Source organism: Bos javanicus, chromosome 4, assembly GCF_032452875.1.
Source record: "Bos javanicus breed banteng chromosome 4, ARS-OSU_banteng_1.0, whole genome shotgun sequence".
Lineage (NCBI taxonomy): Eukaryota > Metazoa > Chordata > Mammalia > Artiodactyla > Bovidae > Bos > Bos javanicus.
In genome coordinates this window covers 88,618,329-88,640,863 of record NC_083871.1, presented here as the reverse complement: position 1 = coordinate 88,640,863, position 22,535 = coordinate 88,618,329, and the positions used below count along the sequence as shown (strand labels likewise).

General features: G+C 39.6%; 1 protein-coding gene across 2 annotated transcripts in view; it reads left to right on the top strand.

The window, feature by feature from the left end:
* The first annotated feature begins 722 nt into the window (after nt 1–722).
* The window catches only part of WASL (WASP like actin nucleation promoting factor), an 81,689-nt gene continuing 59,876 nt past the window's right edge, over nt 723–22,535 (top strand). For both annotated transcript variants that reach the window (XM_061414583.1, XM_061414582.1), the window contains exon 1: nt 723–1,211. In XM_061414583.1, the coding sequence (XP_061270567.1) occupies nt 1,095–1,211 (117 nt within the window). In that variant the 5' untranslated portion in view covers nt 723–1,094. The remainder of the gene's footprint in view (nt 1,212–22,535) is intronic.

The following is a 22,535-nucleotide window of genomic DNA, read 5'->3' as shown; positions in this document are numbered from 1 at the left end:
GTGTTTGAGAGAAAGAAAAACATGAGGAGGGAAAAAAGAAGTATTTTTCAATTCGTAAAACATCAGGGGAAGTGTGTGGAGGACCCATAGAGAAACGAACCTGAACTGCAACGTTACAAATACATTTATCCTTTTGAGAAATAGCAGCGGGCAGTAGAAACCTTTTCTAAGTGCCTTTGCTTTTTAGGAACGTCCATCAGCAAGGTCTCTTCCACAATCCTGGCAGAGGCCTATTCATCCATTTCCACTGTTGAAGTTGGGACAAAGTCTGAGAAACCGCAGGCACCTGCGGCTCTGAGCGACCTGGCGAGGAACACAGGGAAGGGCGTCCCTTCTCCCATTTTCCGTCTGCAACTTCCAGAACTTTCTGACAGGAGCTCGAAAATCTGGCAGTCGCGCCTCAGAAAAAAAGCTATTTCGGGGACGGAGACCTGGGTCTGCACTGATGCTCCGCAAAGGTGTGCGTCTCAGAAGAAGGGATGACACCTCGGTGGCGGAGACGAGCCACCTCCTCTCTTCAAACCTCTGTAGAAGAAGACTATCCGAGGAACGAGTTCGGACGCCAAAGCCTGCGACGGACCCACGGCCCCGCGTCAGACCGCAGGGCGCTCGTAGCCCGCGCCTCAGCCGGAAGTGGGCGTGGCCTCGGGCCGGGTAGGCGAAGCCAGGCGCGGCGTGGGGAGGTGGGGTTCCTCCCGCAGCCGCGCGTTTCCGGCGCGCTCCCCCGCGTCTCGCGTCCTGTGGTCTCGCCCGTACCCCGCTGCCATGTTGGATTGTGAGGCCGTTGCCGCCGCCGCCGCCACTGCCGCCGAAGGAAGGTTGGGGGAGGAGTTGGGAGTTTAGCGCAGTCGCCGGAGTGCGAGGACAACGACCATCCGGCCAGAGCCTACCCCGGCGGGAACGGGGAGCTTCCCTTTCTCACAGCGGCCCGCCGTCGGCTCCTCCTTCCGTGGCCTCCTCCCTGCGCCGGAGGAGCTGCGAGATGCTACGCCTCTGATTCCCCTCCTCCCGCCCCTGTCACCCAGAAGGGGAACGAGCGCTCGCCCACTCGCCGGAGGAGACGGCCCTGGCCTCCCTACCCCGCCGGCGAAACCATGAGCTCCGGCCAGCAGCAGCCGCCGCCGCCGCGGAGGGTCACCAACGTGGGGTCCCTGCTGCTCACCCCGCAGGAGAACGAGTCCCTCTTCACCTTCCTCGGCAAGAAATGTGTGGTCAGTGGCTGAGACCCGCATCGCCGCCCCCGACCTTAGCCTCCGGGGCTCGGGAGGGAGCGCCGGGAAGTGGGAGCGGGGAAGGAGGCGGGAGCGGCGCGGGGAGGGTCGGACTGCCGGCCAGGCCTCTCTCTTACCCGGCTCCCTGGGTGCGGGCAGTGCGGGCCGGAGGCCGCCTCTAGGACCTGCCCGGGGAGCAGGGAAGTGTCAGGTCCTCAGCCTGTCCTGGAGCCCTGCTCGCTTGGTCCCGGTTCCGTGCCTCTGCTGCTTGTTCAGACTTTGCTGTCAGGCCTCGCGGGGATCTTTTTACAGGAGCTGCTTGGTCGTAGTGACTGGGCTCCTGGACTGTCTCTCGCTTCTCCTCCGACCCCGATGTGGGGGTACTTTCCTTCACAATGCCAACGGTTTCAGGAGTGGGTGGGTCGGGGACCGAAACCTAGATATGAATGAATCGGGCCGTAAGGTCTTTTATTCTCCCTTGAGGATCTCAGGAAAGAATGAAGTCGAGTGCATCGGTTTAGAACCGAGGGCAGGTAGTGCTACTGCTCCCCACTGCAGAGAAACGAGGTTTATTTCTCCAGCAGTCTCGCTCAGGCCTGGTTTCTCTCTCCTCTCCACTGTTTTTGTTGTTGTTTGTTTGCATTGATGGGAGATGCTGCTCTCCCAGAACCAAGCTCAGGGGAACCGCGATCTCCAGTAGTTCTTGGCCTTTGGGGATCTGAGAATGGGTCTTAGGTCGGTGCTGTGCGGCCTGTTCCAACTCCAGATGGCCGGTTGGAGCCAGCAGCTCTGCTGTGGGAAGGGGAATGTGTTGTTGACGGAAGCATTCATTACATTGGCTGCTGGCGCTTCTGGGGGTGGGGAGGTTGTGCTCTGTGGGGTAGGCCTTGTCAGCCTGCATCTTATTGGGGTGGCTGAGTTGAGCTGTGGTTGAGACTGTTGAAACGCTTTTCGGGTCCCTTTCTCCCCACTTTACTGGTTAACACCTCAGAGTCTGTGCCACTGGCACCCCGGAACCACCGAGGGAAATGTCAACAGAGCTGTACCTTTTACAGTTTTCCTTCCTAATGTTAAATGTGTCACCCAGACTGCACCTGCTTGTTTAAGAAGTTAGGATTAGACAAGTTCTGGGAAGTTACTAGATTAATTGTTAACTTTCTAGGAGTTTACCCTTTGTATCCTGTTCCACCTGGTAGGAGATTGAATCATTACTTTTTTGCAGATGTGTTTCATACTTCAGAAGTTAGACCTGATTAGAATAAAGTGAGGGAGGTGGCTTAAAATCAGGATTTGGGAAAACAGCTGTGAAGACAGTCAAGCCCCCTCTTCACTCTCCCCACACACTTTTTAAACAAACAAAATAACTGAGCCGGTGAGCCCTCTGTCTCACAGCAATTTAGTAATGTAGCCAAAACTAGAAAAGCAGGACTCCTGATGCCTGTTGTGTTGTACTTTCCACTACATCATGTTGTTTTAGAAGTTTTTTTCTTGTTATCTATTTAAAAGTGGTGTTAAAGGAATAATCACTTTTTTTTTCCCACTGGAAGCTGATACAATTAAAGTGTAAGATTCTTAAAGCAGCCCTAATTTGTGCATATTTTCAACTTAGGAAAATCTCCAGCAATTTGAAGGTGACATTATCTGCAAATGAAAAGTTTTTAAAAAAAATTTTCTGGTATACTACTTATGTTATATAATCTGTCTCAGAAAAGGAAGTAGTTGTACTATGTGTTACATACCAGACACATTAGGCAGGGAGGGACATTACATTTATACACAAGCATACTGACTAATTGCTCTGCATTTCCTATAATGTTCACTGGTGTCAAAGAAATGACAGACGTGTAAGAATACAGTGATAGATAAAGAATGGATTTCTGTCATTTAGAACCACACTGTTGGAGTTACCTGCTCTTGTTGAATGAAATGGCTGCAAAGATTAATATTTGAAGTCTCCCATTATTAGACAGTAAAGAATGAGATCTTAATTTCTGAAATAGTCCCCCCCCACCCCACCCCCCGCTTTGCTGACCTTGCAGTATTTTGTACATTACTGAAATATTTTGTCTCATTAAAAAAAAAAAAAAATCACGCAGTGAGATATACAGGTCAGACCAAATTTGTTAAGCAAGAAGTGCAATCAGAGCTCTAAGAATTTTCAAGAAAATGAAGCTGGAGTAGTTACAGTCCTAGCTCTCACGAGTTTCATTCCTTCTTTCACTCAGCAAATTAGTATTGAGTAGCTAATTGTTGAGGTCAAAATCAGAGTTGATGTGTCCCCTCAGGGAGCTTACTGAATCTAGATAAAGAAACTAATGTGTAAACTGCTAAGTACATCAGTACTTCACAGTGACTGGTAAGACACTGCATGTTACAATGGAAAATATCCTGGGTTTGTAATCAGCAGTCCGGGGTTTAAATTCATAGTGTCAATTTGGATAAGTTTCTTAAGCCCCCTGTCCTAGAATTGGTTTTCTCATTTCTAGAATAGGGATACATCTCATTGGGTGGTTGTGTGTATCAGAAGGACTGTCCATAAATGTGTGGATGTTGTTATTTTTATAAAGGTTTAGGTGATCACAAGAGAGGATGAGTAAAAGCATTTTAGAATGGTCAGTACTTGAATATTTAAGTCTAGAAAGTATAGTCGTCATTGAATGCTCAAGTCCCTGTCAGTCAGTCCTTCATATCTAGAAATTCAGAGGGTCAGCTGTTCCTCCCAAGTTGTGAGAAGTATGAAATAGCTTGGGAAAGTCAGGGGACCTACAGATAATATGTTATGGAGCAAGAGGGGTTCTCAGGTTTACATGTGTGTTGGAATCATTGGGAGATTATTACAAATGTGTATGGCTAGGTCAGATTCCTAGATAATATTCAGATTCATTGGTCTGAGGTGGAACTTTGGCATTTCTGTTTTTAGCAAGCTTAATAGAGACTAAGTTACATCACAGTTTGAGAATCATTGCTGAAATTCACAGTTTTCTAATAGGGTGATCCTGAAGCATGTTGGAAATGTTAATAGGTTTTCCCTCCATTTTTGGCCCATATTCTGTGATTTATTAAAGTTGAGCTCTTTCAGGATGCCATTTCTCTATCCCCTTAAAATAACAATGCATATTTCATAGATGTGGATGTAAGAGAGATGTAGTTGAGGAAGTATTGCACTGATTAGTGGTATACCACAAGATCAGATTGACTTTTAAAGTTTGAGGAGGAAGGTGGAGTCACTATAGAAGGATTGGAGGCAAAGGAGGTCAGATACATGTTTACAAATAAGCTCCATGAAATATGATGAGGGTATGAATTAAACCAGTGCTGGTGGGATCAAGGACAAAAAGACTCCAATAGAATTTCATCCCCCTTAGAGGGCATGAGAGAAGGAAACTGGGGAAGAGGCACGTATAAAACAATTGGCAGAAAAAGTATGTAGAAACATGCATGTGTCACTATGTGTAAATATGCCTAGATGTTAGTGAAACTCTAAGTTGGTGATTGTTTTCATGGAGGATGTGAATCTTCAGTAAATCTATAGTTTTACCACAGTTTTTACAAATAGATTTTGAGAAAGCTGAGGTTTCATTTAAAGCCATATGTAAATATATAAATATATGTTAATATACTTTTACATAAAGTTAATAGTTCTAGTGCAGTTCATAGCTGTTAGTATTTTCTTAGAACAATTAAGAAGGGTTAAACACAAGATCATTAAATCTTGTTTTGTTCTTTTGCCTTTTATGTCATGTGATTAATTATTTTCTATAAAGAGTATAGCCCTCTTGCCAAGAAGAGGTAAACATGTATATATGTTCCTTATTCAAGGATAATATTAAGAATTGGGGAAAAAACAAAATCTATACTATCTCTCAGCAATCATCTCCCATTTGGATTGGGGTTAGAAATATTATTGACTGCTACCATTCCCTGCATATTCACTTGGTTTGTTTTTTAGTGATATTTAAGAAGACATTTTAATTAACTAATTTTAATGTTTATTTATTTATTTTTAGTTCCTTAGCACTTGTTTTAACTTGCTTATTATTGTCTTTTAATTTTTGTGTATTTTTTTTTCTCACCCTGTGTGTAATTCTGTGAGATTAGACTTTACGTCTACAGTCTTATATAATTTTGATAATAACCAGCATATAGATCACTGCATACTTCTTGATTGCAAAATTAAAATAGTTAGCTTGTATACTCCTTAGTTCATTCAGCTTTTCTCATTGCTTGATCAGGTTGTTAAAACCTTCAGTTTCTAATGCGCATGGTATCTGGACTTTGATCTTCATTTATTAGGAGAATAAAGCGGTTTAATTCTTCTGCTTAACTAATATGGTTGGTAGCAGTAGCTGTCCAACAGTTAACTTTGTTTCTGTTCTAAATTCTTACATAGGTTTAGAGGGAGAGGTGCCTAGAGAGATCATTGTCTTGATGAAGGCCTAAATTGAGGCAGTCCCGGAGGGAAGTTAGTTTTGGGAATATGTTTCACCTTGAGTTTTATGTTAGGAGGGAAAAGGTTAAAATTCATGGGATTTGGATTTGGAAGAGACAAAGACAGGAAGACAACCTAAGCTAGTGAAGAGGAAAAAAGGTACATACAAAAGTGAATTTCATACAGGATAGGCTGTAAGCACAGGAAATTTAGAAGAATCCAGCAGATCAGGGTTTGTCTATCCTGTTTCTTATTATTCTTAGGTCTGTAGTATAGGCAGACTTCTTCACAAGTATAAGCCTTAGTGTCTATATTTGTAAAATGAACTTAGCCAACAATTTCAGAGAATAGTACAGTGATGTGTGTAAAGCAGTTAGAATGCCTGCCACTTATAAAGTGTTTTGGGAGTTTAGAGAAGCATGTGAAAGAATGTTGTCATTAATACTGTTGACTACTTGGTTTAGATTTCTTGTTACTGGCAGGGAGGTTTTAAAGTAAAATCTTTAACTGTATATTACATTTGTTTTGATTTAGGTAAGTTAATTCTAACATTTTGGCTGAAAGTCAATACATTATAGAGTATGTAAATAAGAGTTAAGCAGCAGCTGGAACAAATCTATTTGAGGAATTTCTGGGTAACCTTAGCCCTTCTGGTTGCTGACCGGAAAGGGAAGAGGGGATACTTGTATAAGAGGAGTTCCTGGGTTTTTGTCCATGCTCTGCCACTGATTAATTATGAATGTGAACAAAAATCTCCACCTTCCTAACTTTCCTGACCACTTTCCTGATCTGAAACTGAGTGGTTGGACAGAACACACCACAGTCTTTCCACCTTTAATGTTCTACCACTCTAAATATTCTAGTTGCCAGGAACTCTAGCAGAGAAAGATCAGCTCTTCTGTTAACCTTGGCATATTTCTGTTTTGCACAGTGGAGACAAAGATAATATATATCTAAGTGCAAGATAGATTATCTAAGTGCAAGGTAGATCATCTAAAACCATTTCATTGCAGATTCCCATTTCTAACTCACTTTTTCTTTAGCATCACAATTTAATAGGCATCTTACCTCAGAAAGATCAGGGTTAACAGAATTAAACAGCATTAGTAATGGAATAATCAGCTCTTAACTTTGAATTATTATTATTATTTATTTTTATTACAAGGCATTTTTATATTACTATAAGTATGCCTTTTAATTAAGATGGAGTTACCAAGTCCAATATTTCATTAACCAATTCCATCTAGAACCTTATTTCTTACGTGACACTGTATTAATGATATGATAGTTTGATATTACCCTTTATTGCTTATTATCTAAGGTTAAAAATAATTTGCTTTTTCTTTCAGTTTTTAGTTTTTAAGTGTTAAACTCAATAGTTATAGTGAACCGACTTGGTTATTTTAGGGAGACTAAGAGTTGAGGTTTATAAGAGCAGGTAAGAGTTCAGTTTCGTTGTAAATATTCTGAGAGTCATAGCTTTGATCTAACAGTTTAGAACTCAGCATTATTAATATCACTGTAAAGATTCTGGAAACAAAACAAGTTCATACAGTCTTGTCCAGACTAATATATATTGCTAACATAAATAAAATTCTTACTGCCATGTGACTGAATGATCTGCTATTTTTTAAGTGTTAAATGTTGTTTACTAATTAGAAAATGTTTGGAATATTTGACTGTATTCATAAACGTAGTGTAACAAAAATGTATTGTTTTTATTTATTGTATCTACATCAGTATTCTTGGAAGTAAAGAGGATTACATCATTATAGTGTTAATATAAGAGAGTAAAATTATTAGAAAACATCAGTTTCACTTTACGATGTGTTATAAAGGAATTTATGAATTTTTTTTTTTAAGAGACCAAATAACTGGTGTAATGTGGAGGAGGTGGATCTAAGAAAGTTCTCTTTAGAAAATAGAATCCAATGAAAGGTTTGGAGTAACTTCATATTTCAGTTGGTATGACTGTCTGTTATAATAGTTTAATTGTTTTCAGTGTCCTTGGCTCCTCAGTTTGTCTGCCATGGTGATTTTGCTTTTTAACTTATTTTTTACTTGACCTGAAGATTGCTATAGAAGTCTATCTCTGTAAAAGGAGTACTCATTAAAGACCAGGTAAATTGAAACAAAGAGAAATACAGAAGACATCTGGGAAAGTAAAATGCCTTAAAAAAATTATCATCAAACAAATACACAGTAACTTTAGGACAATGAAGTGTTTTAAAGTTAAAACTTTTGTGTTAAACTTGGAGAAGCTAAAAGTATCTAGTATTTTTAAGTGTTAAAATAGAAGTGAAGTTGTTTGTCATTTGTTTGGTTCCAAAATAAATTTAAGTGAAATTCTCTCTCCAAACTGAAATACCTAAGAAATTTCATAGTAGTAAAGGAGCTGATTGATTTGTATGCAGTTCATGAAGCTAATCAAATGATTTCCTCTATTTTTATTAATAAAATAGCATCATGATCAAGAATCAAGGACTTGCCTCAGTATCTTGGAATACATGAAAAGGGCAAGGAAGATGTAGTCTTTACCTCTTAGTTCTTTACTAAGTAGGCAGGGAAGACAAAAATTATGCACATCAAGATAGTTTTGCAAGCCAGTGTAAAGTTTTGAATATTAGAAGAAGTAGGTATATCACTGTGAGTTTTAATACATCTTTATGGGGCTTGAGCATGATGTCTTGAATGGCCTGTAGAATTTATGTCAGAACAAGAAGCCATTCAGTTCAAGTGTAGGGAAATGTGTGAGCAACTGTGGAGTAGAAAATTTGCAGGAAGTATTTGAAAATACTGAATAGACTGGCTTGGCTAGAATTAAGAATGGTATTTGCTTGAGGAGATACTGAATGATAAGTTTGAAGGATAAATTGCAGCCAGATTTTAGAGAAGACCTTGAATGTCAGACCTAGGGATTGAGCTTTAGTCCCTAAGTAGGGAGAAGTCATGCTCCCTAGGTGGCACAGTCCTAACGAATCTGCCTGCCAGTGTAGGAGACAGAAGAGATGCGGGGTTGATCCTTGGGTCAGGAAGGTCCCCTGGAGTAGGAAATGGCAACGTGCTCCAGTATTCTTACCTGGGAAGTTCCATGGACAGAGGAGTCTGGAGGACTACAGTCCATGGGGCCACAAAGAGTCGGACACGACTGAGCGACCAAACGCATAACTGGACATATAAAGGGAGAAGTCACAAAGATTTTGACTCAACGTCAAGATAGGAAGTATCTAGAAATGGGGAGAACTGGAAATTCTTATTCATGAGAATAATTGAGTAACACTTTGTGGTTGTGGTTTAGTCGCTAAGTCTTGTCTGACTCTTGCGATCCCGTGGACCGTAGCCTGCCAGGCTCCTGTATCCATGGATCTCACAGGAAAGAATAGTGGAGTGAGTTGCCATTTCCTTCTCCAGGGGATCTTCCCAACCCAGGCATCAAACCCATGTCTCTTACATTGCAGGTGTATTCTTTACGGCTTAGCCACCAGGGAAATTCTTGAGCTTTAACGTTTACTAAATATTTTCTTATTCATTATCTTAGCAGACCAGACCTGGCCTGGCTAAGGAACCTGAATTGTAGTGACGTCTAGAACAGAAAAAGAATGAGTAAATACTTGGCCTTAGTTCTCATGGCAGATACCACCTATCACTCACAGTGATTTTTCCTACTTTGTCACGATGGGGTTTCTGATTCACTCAGTGTATTCCTACATGCAGCCACTGTCAGTCAGTCCAGGATCACTGTCCATAAAATCTAGTTCCATTCCAAACAAACAACAACAAAAAAATCTAGTTCCATTCCAAAGCTATATTCTTGAAGTATAGTGAAGAAAATAATGGCAATATTTGGTTGACTCTGAATTCAAGATGACAGCAGAACCTCCTTGTGGAAATGGCTCCATAGTAGAAATTAGAAAAGATTAGAGCTGTTGGAATCCTTTGTGTAATGCTTATTATCGAGGCCTTAGGAGTGGAAGTAGATCTGTGAAGGTATCAATGCCTGTGAAGATAAAGAGGTAGGCAGTCTAGCCCATATTTGACTTGACCAGCATTTGACAAGGATAAATTTCAGTAAGGAGTTTAAAGGGAAGAAAGATGCTTTCTTTATAAATTACCAGAAAATGGTATTCTGCAGGTTAACTTTTTCACTTATATTTTGTATCTTTCAGATATTGCCATGTTCATTTATATTGGTTGCATCCTTTTTATTACTGCATCCTATATTTTATGTATTCCTTATAACTTACTAACCTCTGTAACAGTGTTCTAGGGCTAGTGTAACAGGATACCGCAAACTGTGTGGCTTAAAAAACAAATTTAATCTCTTACATATTTAGAGGCTAGAAGTCCAAAATCAAGGTGTTGGCAGGATTGGTTCCTTTTGGCAGCCCTGAGAGAGGATCTGTCCCATACATCTTCTAGCTTCTGGCATCTGCTGACCATTCTTTATATTCTTTGGCTTATACTTTCATGACTCCAGTCTCTACCTGTGTAATCATGACAGGATTCTCTTTTTGTTCTCTGCTTGTCTGTTTCTCTGTCTTTTTGTGTAAGGAAACCAGTTATTGGACTAGTGTCAGCCCTAAAGACCTCATCTTAATTCGATTACATCTGCAAAGAATCTGTTGATATATGGTCATGTTCACAGATAAACAGGGGTTAGGGATAGTACCTGAGAAGGCAATGGCACCTCACTCCAGTACTCTTGCCTGGAAAATCTCATGGATGGAGGAGCCTGGTGGGCTGCAGTCCATGGGGTCACTGAGGGACGGACACGACTGAGCGACTTCACTTTCACTTTTCACTTTCATGCATTGGAGAAGGAAATGGCAACCCACTCCAGTGTTCTTGCCTGGAGAATCCCAGGGACGGGGGAGCCTGGTGGGCTGCCGTCTGTGGGGTCGCACAGAGTTGGACACGACTGAAGCGACTTAGCAGCAGTAGCAGCAGCAGGGATAGTACATCAGTGTATTTTTTTAGGGAGACACACAGTTCAACTCAAAACCATGGGTATTTTTACTTTCTATGTTTTTGCCTTTGAAACAGTGTTGTAATGAACATTCAAATATTATTTCTGTGTATCCTTTCTAGGTATCTCTATAGAGTAAACTCTAAGAAATGAAGTCAGAGAGCATGAGCATTAAAAAATAGTAATGGATACTGCTTAATTGTCTTCCAAAACAGTTATTGTGAAACTGTCTAGTTGCATGAACATTAGAGTTTAAAATCTTTTTTGCATTTGACCATTTCACTGGTGAAAAAAAATCTCATTGTAGTTTCTGAAGAAGTTATCTTTTTGAGTCTGTTGGTCATTTATATTTCTCCTGTAATTACCTGTTATTGTCTATAGACCGTTTTTCTATTGAATTATTTGCTTTTTTTTAGTGACCTGAAAACTATTTAGGAATAGTAATTTTATACTAAAATATTTTTCAGCAGTCATCATTTTATTTTTTGACAGAAATATTTTTGGTCATTGCATAGGTTTTTAATATTGTGTAGTTAAATGCGATAGTCTTTCAAGTGTATCAAGTTTTTATTTAATACTGTCTTAGTTCAGAATTGCGAGAGTATTTACTCACATTGTCCTAGTACATCTGTTGTTTTATTTTATACCTATTATCTTTGATCTTTCTGGAAGTGACTTTGGAAAACAAGAGTCATAGTATTACATTTTTATAATACAAATGGCCATGACACTACTTATTGAGCAGTTCATTTTTCCATACCTATTTGAAATGCTACCCCAGTAATTTACCACATTATCAGATGTACTTAGCTCCATTTCTACATTCTTTTTTTTTTTTTAATTTTTTTGTCAGTGTATAGAATTTTTAGTTAGTATAGCTTTATAACGATGATACAGTTTGATTAGTTTTAAGTCCCTCATTGGGCTTCACTGGTGACACAGACGGTAAAGAATCCGCCTGTATTGTGGGAAACCAGGGTTCGATCCCTGGATTGGAAGATCCCCTGGAGAAGGGCATGGCAACCCACTCCAGTATTCTTGCCTGAAGAATCTCTATGGACAGAGGAGCCTGGCGGGCTACAGTCCATGGATCACTCAAAGAGTTAGACAAGACTGAGCGACTAAGCACAGCATACAAGTCCCTCATTACTCTCCTTGTCAATATTTTCTAGCTGTTTTTATGTGCCTATGTTGTTGTTCAGTCACTAAGTCATTTCTGATTCTTTGCAGCCCCATGAACTGCAACACAACAAGCTTCCCTGTCCTTTACTATCTCCCTGAGTTTGCTCAGATTCATATCCCTTGAGTCAGTGATGCTATCTTAACAATCTCATTCTCTGCCATCCTCTACTCTTCCTGCACTGTATCTTCCCAGGCATCAGGGTCTTTTCCAGTGAGTCAGGTCTTTGCATCAGGTGGCCAATGTATTGGAGCTTCAGCTTCAGCATCAGTCCTTCCAATGAATATTCAGGACTGATTTCCTTTAGGATTGACTGGTTTGATCTCCTGCAGTCCAAAGAACTCTCAAGAGTCTTCTCCAGCACCACAGTTTGAAAGCATCTATGCTTTGGCATTCAGCCTTCTTTATTGTCCAACTCTCACATCTGTATGTGACTACTGGAAAAACCATAGCTTTGACTAGATGGGCCTTTGTTGGTAAAGTAATGTCTCTGCTTTTTATTATGGTGTTTAGGTTTGTGATAGCTTTCCTTCTGAGAAGCAAGCGTCTTAATTTCATAGTTACAGTTACCGTCTACAGTTTTTTTGGAGCCCAAGAAAATAAAATCTGTCACTGCTTCCACTTTTCTATTTGCCATGAAGTGATGGGACCGGATGCCATGATCTTAGATGTTTGAATGTTGAGTTTCCGGCCAGCCTTTTCACTTTCTTTTACCCTCATCAAGAAGCTCTTTAGTTCCTCTTTACTTTCTGCCATTAGAGTAGAATCATCTGCTGTCTGAGGTTGATATTTCTCCTGGCAATCTGGATTCCAGCTTGTTATTCATCCAGCATTTCCTATGATGTACTCTGCATAGAAGTTAAATAAGCAGGGTGACATATACAGCCTTGACATATACAGTTCAGTTGCTCAGTTGTGTCCGACTCTTTGCGACTCCATGAACCACAGCATGCCAGGCCTCCCTCTCCATCACCAACTTCTGGAGTTTACCCAAACTTACGTCCATTGAGTCGGTGATGCCATCTAACCATCTCATACTCTCTCGTCCCCTTCTCCTCCTGCCTTCAATTTTTCCAAACATCAGGGTCTTTTCAAATGAGTCAGCTCTTCGCATCATTTCAGTTCAGTCGCTCAGTCCTGTCCAACTGTTTGCAGTCCCATGAACCGCAGCACACCAGGCCTCCCTGTCCATCACCAACTCGAGGAGTCCACCCAAACCCATGTCCATTGAGTCGGTGATGCCATCCAACCATCTCATCCTCTGCCATCCCCTTCTCCTCCTGCCCTCAATCTTTCCCAGCATCAGAGTCTTTTCAGATGAGTCAGCTCTTCGCATCAGGTGGCCAAAGTATTGGAGTTTCAGCTTCAACATCAGTCCTACCAATGAACACCCAGAACTGATCTCCTTTAGAATGGACTGGTTGGATCTCCTTGCCGTCCAAGGGACTCTCAAGAGTCTTCTCCAACACCACAGTTCAAAAGCATCAGTTCTTCGGCACTCAGCTTTCTTTATAGTCCAACTGTCACATCCATACATGACTATTGGAAAAACCATAGCCTTGACCAGACGACCTTTATTGACAAAGTAATGTCTCTGCTTTTTCATATGCTGTATAGGTTGGTCATTTGAAAAGACCCTGATGCTGGGAAAGATTGAGGGCAGGAGGAGAAGGGGACGACAGAGGATGAGATGATTGGATGGCATCACTGACTCAATGGACATGGGTTTGGGTGAACTCTGGGAGTTGGTGATCGACAGGGAGGCCTGGCGTGCTGCAGTTCATGGGGTTGCAAAGAGTCGGACATGACTGAGCAACTGAACTGAACTAGGTTGGTCATAACTTTCTTCCAGGAGTAAGCATCTTTTAATTTCATGGCTGCAATCACCATCTGCAGTGATTTTGGGGCCCCAAAAAATAAAGTCAGCCACTGTTTCCCCATCTATTTGCCATGAAGTGATGGGGCCGGATGCCATGATCTTTGTTTTCTGAATGTTGAACTTTAAGCCAACTTTTTCAGTCTCCTCTTTCACTTTCATCAAGAGGCTCTTTAGTTCTTCACTTTCTGCAATAAGGGTGGTGTCATCTGCATATCTGAGGTTATTGATATTTCTCCAGGCAATCTTGATTCCAGCTTGTGCTTCCTCCAGCCCAGCATTTCTCATGATGTACTCTGCATATAAGTTAAATAAGCAGGGTGACAATAAACAGCCTTGACGTACTCCTTTTCCTATTTGAAACCAGTCTGTTGTTCCATGTCCAGTTCGAACTGTTGCTTCCTGACCTACATACAGGTTTCTCAAGAGGCAGGTCAGGTGGTCTGGTATTCCCATCTCTTTCAGAATTTTCCACAGTTTATTATGATCCACACAGTCAAAGGCTTTGGCATAGTCAATAAAGCAGAAATAGATGTTTTTCTGAAACTCTCTTGCTTTTTCTATCATCCAGTGGATGTTGGCAATTTGATCTCTGTTTCCTCTGCCTCTTCTAAAACCAGCTTGAACGTCTGGAAGTTCACAGTTCACGTATTGCTGAAGCCTGGCTTGGAGAATTTTGAGCATTACTTTACTAGTGTGTGCGATAAGTGCAATTGTGCAGTAGTTTGAACATTCTTTGGCATCGCTTTTCTTTGGGATTGGAATGAAAACTGACCTTTTCCAGTCCTGTGGCCACTGCTGAGTTTTCCAAATGTGCTGACATATTGAGTGCAGCATTTTGACAGCATCATCTTTCAGGATTTGAAATAGCTCAACTGGAATTCCATCACCTCTACTAGCTTTGTTCTTAGTGATGCTTCCCTAAGGCCCACTTGATTTCACATTCCAGGATGCCTGGCTCTAGGTGAGTGATCACACCATCGTGATTATCTGGATCGTGAAGATCTTTTTTGTATAGTTCTTCTGTGTATTCTTGCCACCTCTTCTTTTTTTTTTTTTTTTTAATTTTATTTTATTTTTAAACTTTACATAATTGTATTAGTTTTGCCAAATATCAAAATGAATCCACCACATGTATACATGTGTTCCCCATCCTGAACCCTCCTCCCTCCTCCCTCCCCATACCATCTCTCTGGGTCGTCCCAGTGCTCTAGCCCCAAGCATCCAGTATCGTGCATCGAACCTGGACTGGCATCTCGTTTCATACATGATATTTTACATGTTTCAATGCCATTCTCCCAAATCTTCCCACCCTCACCCTCTCCCACAGAGTCCATAAGACTGTTCTATACATCAGTGTCCCTTTTGCTGTCTCGTACACAGGGTTATTGTTACCATCTTTCTAAATTCCGTATATATGCGTTAGTATACTGTATTGGTGTTTTTCCTTCTGGCTTACTTCACTCTGTATAATAGGCTCCAGTTTCATCCACCTCATTAGAACTGATTCAAATGTATTCTTTTTAATGGCTGAGTAATACTCCGTTGTGTATATGTACCACAGCTTTCTTATCCATTCATCTGCTGATGGACATCTAGGTTGCTTCCATGTCCTGGCTATTATAAACAGTGCTGCGATGAACATTGGGGTACACGTGTCTCTTTCCCTTCTGGTTTCCTCAGTGTGTATGCCCAGCAGTGGGATTGCTGGATCATAAGGCAGTTCTATTTCCAGTTTTTTAAGGAATCTCCACACTGTTCTCCATAGTGGCTGTACTAGTTTGCATTCCCACCAACAGTGTAAGAGGGTTCACTTTTCTCCACACCCTCTCTAGCATTTATTATTTGCAGACTTTTGGATCGCAGCCATTCTGACTGGTGTGAAATGGTACCTCAGTGGTTTTGATTTGCATTTCTCTGATAGTAAGTGATGTTGAGCATCTTTTCATGTGTTTGTCACCTCTTCTTAATATATTCTCCTTCTGTTAGATCCATACCATTTCTATCCTTTATTGAGTCCATATTTGCATGAAATGTTCACTTAGTATCTCTAATTTTCTTGAAGAGATCTCTAGTCTTTCCCATTCTGTTGTTTTCCTCTATTTCTTTGCATTGCTCGCTGAGGAAGGCTTTCTTATCTCTCCTTGATATTCTTTGGAACTCTGCATTCAAATGGGTATATCTTTCCTTTTCTCCTTTGCTTTTTGCTTCTCTTCTTTTCGTAGTTATTTGTAAGGCCTCCTCAGACAGCCATTTTGCTTTTTTGCATTTCTTTTGACATATACGGCCTTTCCTAATTTTGAACTAGTCAGTTGTTCCGTATCTGATTCTAACTATTGCTTCTTGACCTGCGTGCAGGTTTCTTAGGAGGCAGGCAGTCTGGTATTCCCATCTGTTTAAGAATTTTTCAGTTTTGTGATCCACACAGTTAAAGGCTTTAGCGTAGTCAATGAAGCAGAAGTAGATGTTTTTCTGGAATTCCCTTGACTTTTCTGTGAAGCAGTGAATGTTGGCAATTTGATCTCTGTCTGGTTCCTCTGCGTTTTCTAAACCCAGCTTGTCCATCTGGAAGTTCTTGGTTCATATACTCCTGAAGCCTAGCTTGAAGGTTTTTCCCATACCCTTACTAGCATTCAAAGTGATTATGTGCGTGTACTTGGTACTTTTTTCACGACTTTACCTCCCACCCCATCTCCCATCAAAAAATATTTGCTTTAAAATAGCTTTGGATTTATCAATTAATATAGGAAAAATTGACTTAGGATTTCCATGGAAAGCAAGTCTTTTTAAAAAAATGTCCTTATTTCCTTTCATAGTTATATAATTTTCATATTGTGTGTGTGGGCACGCTCAGTTGTGTCCGACTTTTTTTGACCGCATGGACTGTAAGCCCACGAGGCTTCTCTGCCCATGGGGATTTTCCAGGCAAAAATACTGGAGTGGGTCACTATTTCCCCTCCAGGGGATCTGCCTGACCCAGGTCAAACCTGTGTTCCCTGTGGGCCCCTAAGTTGGCAGGCAGACTCTTTACCACTGAGCCACCTGGGAAGCCCCCACATCAAGTGTACTAGCCATCAAAATTTTTTTTTAATTTTAGGTACAAAAATGATCCCAATTATACTCATTGTTAAAAAACACACGCACACAGTTACTATATGGAATTAAAAGGTAAAATAGCCTTTTATACCTCTCATCTCCTAATATAATTAGTCTCCATAGAAAGCTCTTAAGGATTTGACATGTCTCTTTCCTTTCCGTTTTATTTGTAGGTATGTGTATGAATGCATATGTTTGCACTTTACCTGCAAAGAGTCTGTTATTATATGAGGTACATATAAATTTACTTCATGGCCCCCCTTTTTTTTTAACCATCTTTATTATAGAAACTTGTAAACATATGTAAATTATAAAATAGGATAATGGGTATCAACTCATGGCTAGTCTTGTTTGCTTTATATCTCCAGTCACTTTTCTCTTTCCTGTGTTATTTGAAAATAAATAGACATTATATGATTTTCTTTTTCTTAATTAAGTCTGGCTAGAGGTATGTTAATTTTATTGATTTTTCTTAAAACAGGTTTTAGTTTAACTGATTTCTACTGTTTCTCTTGTTTTTTATTGATTTCTGTTCTGATTTTGTTTTTTTTTTTTTTGCTTTCATTGAATTTAAATTGCTTTTCCTTTGTAAGGTGATAACTACTCAGGTTATTGATTTGAGACCTTTTTCTAACGTGGATATTTAGTACTGTACGTTATCTTGTAAACACTGCTTTACTGGCATCTCATATATTGGATCGGAGAAGGCAATGGCACCCCACTCCAGTACTCTTGCCTGGAAAATTCCATGGATGGAGGAGCCTAGTGGGCTGCAGTCCATGGGGTCGCTGAGGGTTGGACACGACTGAGCGACTTCACTTTCACTTTTCACTTTCATGCATTGGAGAAGGAAATGGCAACCCACTCCAGTGTTCTTGCCTGGAGAATCCCAGGGACGGGGGAGCCTGGTGGGCTGCCATCTCTGGGGTCGCACAGAGTCGGACATGACTGAAGTGACTTAGCAGTAGCATGTATTGGATATGTTGTATTTTCATTTAATTTAAATTACTTTCTAATTTTTCTTTTCATTTCTTTGACCCACACATTTTCTGTTGCTGTTTTCTAGAAGCATGCAATTTAGTGTTCAAGTTTTAGGGATTTTCCAGATTCTTCTGCTACTCATTTCTAACTTAATTCCATTATGTTAGAAAATATATGGATCCTTTTTATGTATAAGAATATGGTTTAAATTGATGTTCCACGTGCACTTGAAAATAACATGTATTTCACTGTTGTTAGGTGCTGTGCATGCATGCTAAGTTGCTTTAGTTGTGTCTTACTCTGCAACCCTATGGACTGTAGCCCACAAGGCTCCTCTCTCCATGGAATTCTCTAAGTAAGAATACTGGAGTGGGTTGCCATGCCCTCCCCCAGGGGATCTTCCCTGCCCAGGGATTGAACCTGTGTGTCTTAGCTTCTCCAGCATTGGCAGGCGGGTTCTTTACCACTAGCGCCATGGTGGAGTGTTCAGCAGATGTTAATTATATCAAGTTGATCAGTAGCATAGTTTACATCTTTATCCTTACTGACTTTCTGTCTACTTGCTCTATCAATTTTGAGAGAAAGCTGTTAAGTTCTTCCATTATTGTTATGAATTTCTCCTTGCAGTTATATCAGTTTCTCTTCATTTGTTTTGAACCTGTTTATCATGAGCATAAACATTACAACAGTTATGTCCTGTTGAAGAATTGACCATCATCATGAAATGACCTCCATTTCTTCTGAAATCAACTGTTATTGGAGCTTTCTTTTAGTTGGTGTTATAATCTTTTTTGGCATTATTTTTAATATTCTCGTGTCTGTGTACTTAAAATAGGCTTCATATATGCGGCACATAGTTAGGTTTTCCTTTTGAAGGCCAATCTGGTAATATTTACTTTGGATGTTTAGACCATTTACATTTAAATCATTATTGATATGATTGGATTTAAACTCTACCATCTTACTGCTTGCTTTCTGTTTGTCTCACATCCTCTTTGTTCATTTTCTCTTTTTTTCTGCCTTTTTTTAGATTGAGTTAGTAGTTTTCTTTTAATCTCGCTTTTTGGTTTATTGTAACTTTAGTTTTTGTAGTTGCTTTAGGGCTTACAGTGTTTAGGGCTTACGGTGTATGTCTTTAACTTACTGTGGTCTGTGTTCAAAGGATGTTTTATCACTTTTGAAAGAACTTTATATAATTGCACAGTTCCATTTCTTCCCTTCAGGATGTTGTGCTATATTTTGCCATACATTTTACCTTTCAATTCCATGATACATTGTTATTTTGCTCTAATGATTTAAATATTTTTAAAGGTGATTTGAAAGTAAGGGGGGGTGGGAGTCTTGTATTTATCCACTTATTATCATTTCTGTTGTCTTTAATTCCTTTGTGTAGATTCAGATTTCTTTCTGCTGTCAGTTTTCTTAAGTCCAAATATTTTTTCCCTCTTGCTCTCCGTCCCTCCCTCCCTGTCTCCCCTACTTTTTCCCCCCCCTTGAACATCTCTTATTGTACAGCTGATAAATTCTTACAGCTTTGTGTTTCTGGAAAAAATCTGTATTTTTAAATTTAATTTTATTTACTACTATTTTTCTTCATCTATCTTTATTTATTTATTTAACTTTTGGTTGTGCTCTTTGTTTCTGTGCCCAGGCTTTCTGTAGTTGCAGAGAGCGGGGGCTACTCTGTAGTTGTGGTGGTCGGGATTCTCATTGCAGTGGCTTCTCTCGTTGCAGAGCACAGGCTCTAGGTTAATCGGCTTCAGTAGTCGCAGCTCACTGGCTCTAGAGTGTGTGGGCTTCAATAGTTCTGGTGCGTGGGTTTAGTTGCTCCATGCATGTGGAATCTTCCTAGACCAGGGATCAAACGCTTGCATTGGCAGCTGGGTTCCTATCCTTCATACCACCAGGGAAGTGAAAAACATTTAGTCTATATTTTGCCCTGAACTTGAAAGATGTTTTCTCTGGATACATAATTCTACATTGATAGGTTTTTTTAATTTCTATAAAATGTTGCTCCATTATCTTCTGATTTGCAGTTACTGCTGACAGGAATTCTACTGTTGTCGTTTTCTTTAATCTTCTGTACACAGTATATCTTTTTTTTCTCTGATTACTTTTAAGATTTTTCTCTTTATTACTGGTTTTAAGGACTCTGATTATAATGTGCTTTTGCTATAGTTTTCTTATAATGTTGGGATTTCTTAAACTTCTTGGATATGTGAATTTATAATAAATCGATACCAAGCTTAGAAAATTTTCAGGCTTTTCCCTCCAATATCCACTCCCCCCTCCAAAGAAAAGCTAAACTTCAAAAAAACTAGACACATGTAAAGTGCTTGAAGTTGCTGTAGAATTCAGTATTGTAGAGCTCATTTTTGTTTCTTTCCATCTCATTCTCACTGTCACTTTGAGTTAGTAGCTAGTGCTATGTGAAATCAGTAGTCTCTTGTCTACAGTGTCTGATCTGCCATTAATACCATTTAGATGTTGACTTCTTCTCAGATATTGTAGTTTTCATTTCCAGAGTTTTAATTTGGATTTTTAAAAGTATATTCTATGTTTCTAAGTATTTAACATGTTCTATCTTTGCTCTGGCTAATGTATGGAATACAGTTATGGCAACTTTTAATGTCCTTGTCTATAATTTCTAACATCTGTATCAGGTTTTCATGATTTATCCTTATCTTCACTGTGAATCACATTTTTCTGCTTTTTCACATGCTTGGTAGTTTTTTTTTTTTTTTTTATTGTAAACCAGATATTGTGACATTTGTCTTTGAATTTTAATGGTAAGGTGTTAATTTTTAATTTTCCATCAAAATACTCTGCATTTGTTAGTTGCTGTAATTTAAGAGCATTCCCCCTTTTGCAATAATGACTAATTAAATATATCTGAAGATACAAATTTTTTTAAATTCTCATCATTGAAAACAATTTTGAATTAATATTCATGTAGTTCCTCTCTTCTTTGTTCCTGTTTCCTCAGCTATGATTATTCTTGGTTGTAGTCCAAATTTATGTTTGAAAGACTGCTTTCTAATAGATAATTAGCTTGTTTTTTTTTTAATTAGTAGACTTAATTTTTTTTCCAGCAGTTTTAGATTTACAGAAAAATTGTTTGGAAAGTCTGAAGGATTTACATATACCCTGTCTCCCTTTCCCCACCCCACTTTGTCCTGTAATGAATGGCTTGCATTAGTATGATACATTTGTTAAAATTGATGAGCCAGTATTGATGCATTATTACTAGTTCACATCTGTAGTTCAAGGAGATTTAAATCTGTACAGATCTATAGATTTTGGTTTTCACAAATGCTTGTCATATCCCCACCATTGTGATACCACACAGAGTGGTATGCCCTAAAAATACCGAAAGCTCCACTGTGTATCCCTCCTTTGGAAACTCTAGGCATCATTGGTTTTTTTTTTTTTTTTTTTAAACTTTGTAGTTTTGCCTTTTCCAGAATGTCATGTAATTGGAACCATGCAATAGGTAGTATCTACAGATTGGTTTCTTTCATTTAGCATTTAAGATTCCTCCATGCCTTTTTATAATTCAATAGCTTGTTGCTTTTTAATGATTAAAAATATTTCATTTTAGTGTGTATGTATCACAGATTATTCATTTCACCTGTTAAAGGAAATCTCAATTGCTTCAGTTTTTGGTAGTTGTGAGTAAAGGTGCTGTAAACATTCGTGCTGGTTCATGCATGGATGTACATTTACAGTTGACTTGGGTAAATATCTAGAAACACGATTGCTGCATCATGTGGGAAACCTGTGCTTAGCTTTGTTAGAAACTGCCAAACTGTCTTCCAAAACTGTTGCATTTTGTATTCCTACTGGGGATAAATGACAGTTTCTGTTGTTACACATTCTCCCCAGTATTTGGTGTGTGCAGTGTTTTGGATTTTAGTTAATACTAATAGGTTTATCGGAGAAGGCAATGGCAACCCACTCCAGTACTCTTGCCTGGAAAATCCCATGGATGGAGGAGCCTGGTAGGCTGCAGTCCATGGGGTCGTGAAGAGTTATTCATGACTGAGCGACTTCACTTTCACTTTTCACTTTCATGCATTGGAGAAGGAAATGGCAACCCACTCCAGTGTTCTTGCCTGGAGAATCCCAGGGACGGGGGAGCCTTGTGGGCAGCCGTCTGTGGGGTTGCACAGAGTCCGACCGACTTAAGTGACTTAGCAGCAATAGAGTTATAGTCATGTCTCATTGTTCTAATTAGCCATTTCTAATGCTGTATGATACTGAGTATCTTTTTGTATGTTTATTTGCTGTGTATCTTTGCTGAGGTGTCTGTTTAGTCTTTTTGCCCAAGTTTTAGTTGGATAGTTTGTTTCTGATTTTTGAGTTTTAAGAGTTCTCTGTCTTTTTTGGTATGTCTCCTTTATCATATGTTTATATGCATATTTTCACTCAATCTGTGGCTTTTCATTCCTTTATCAGTTTCTTTTGCAGAGCAGAAGTTTTTTTTTAATGAAGTCCAGTATATCATTGTTCTCTTTTGTAGGTAGTTCTTTTGCTCTTGTTTCTAAAAAGTTATCATGAAACCCAGGGTCATGTACATTTTTTCCTATGTTATCTTTTAGAAGGTTTTACAGCTTCACATTTGGCAATTAAATCTATAATCAATTTAGAGTTAAATTTTGTGAAGTGTGTAAGAGCAGTATCTAGATTGATTTTGTTGTTTTTGTAAGTGGTTGTCCATATTTCAGGAAGATTATCCTTTTTCCATTGGATTGTCTTTGCTCCTTAATCAAAGATCAGTTGCATGTGTTTATGTG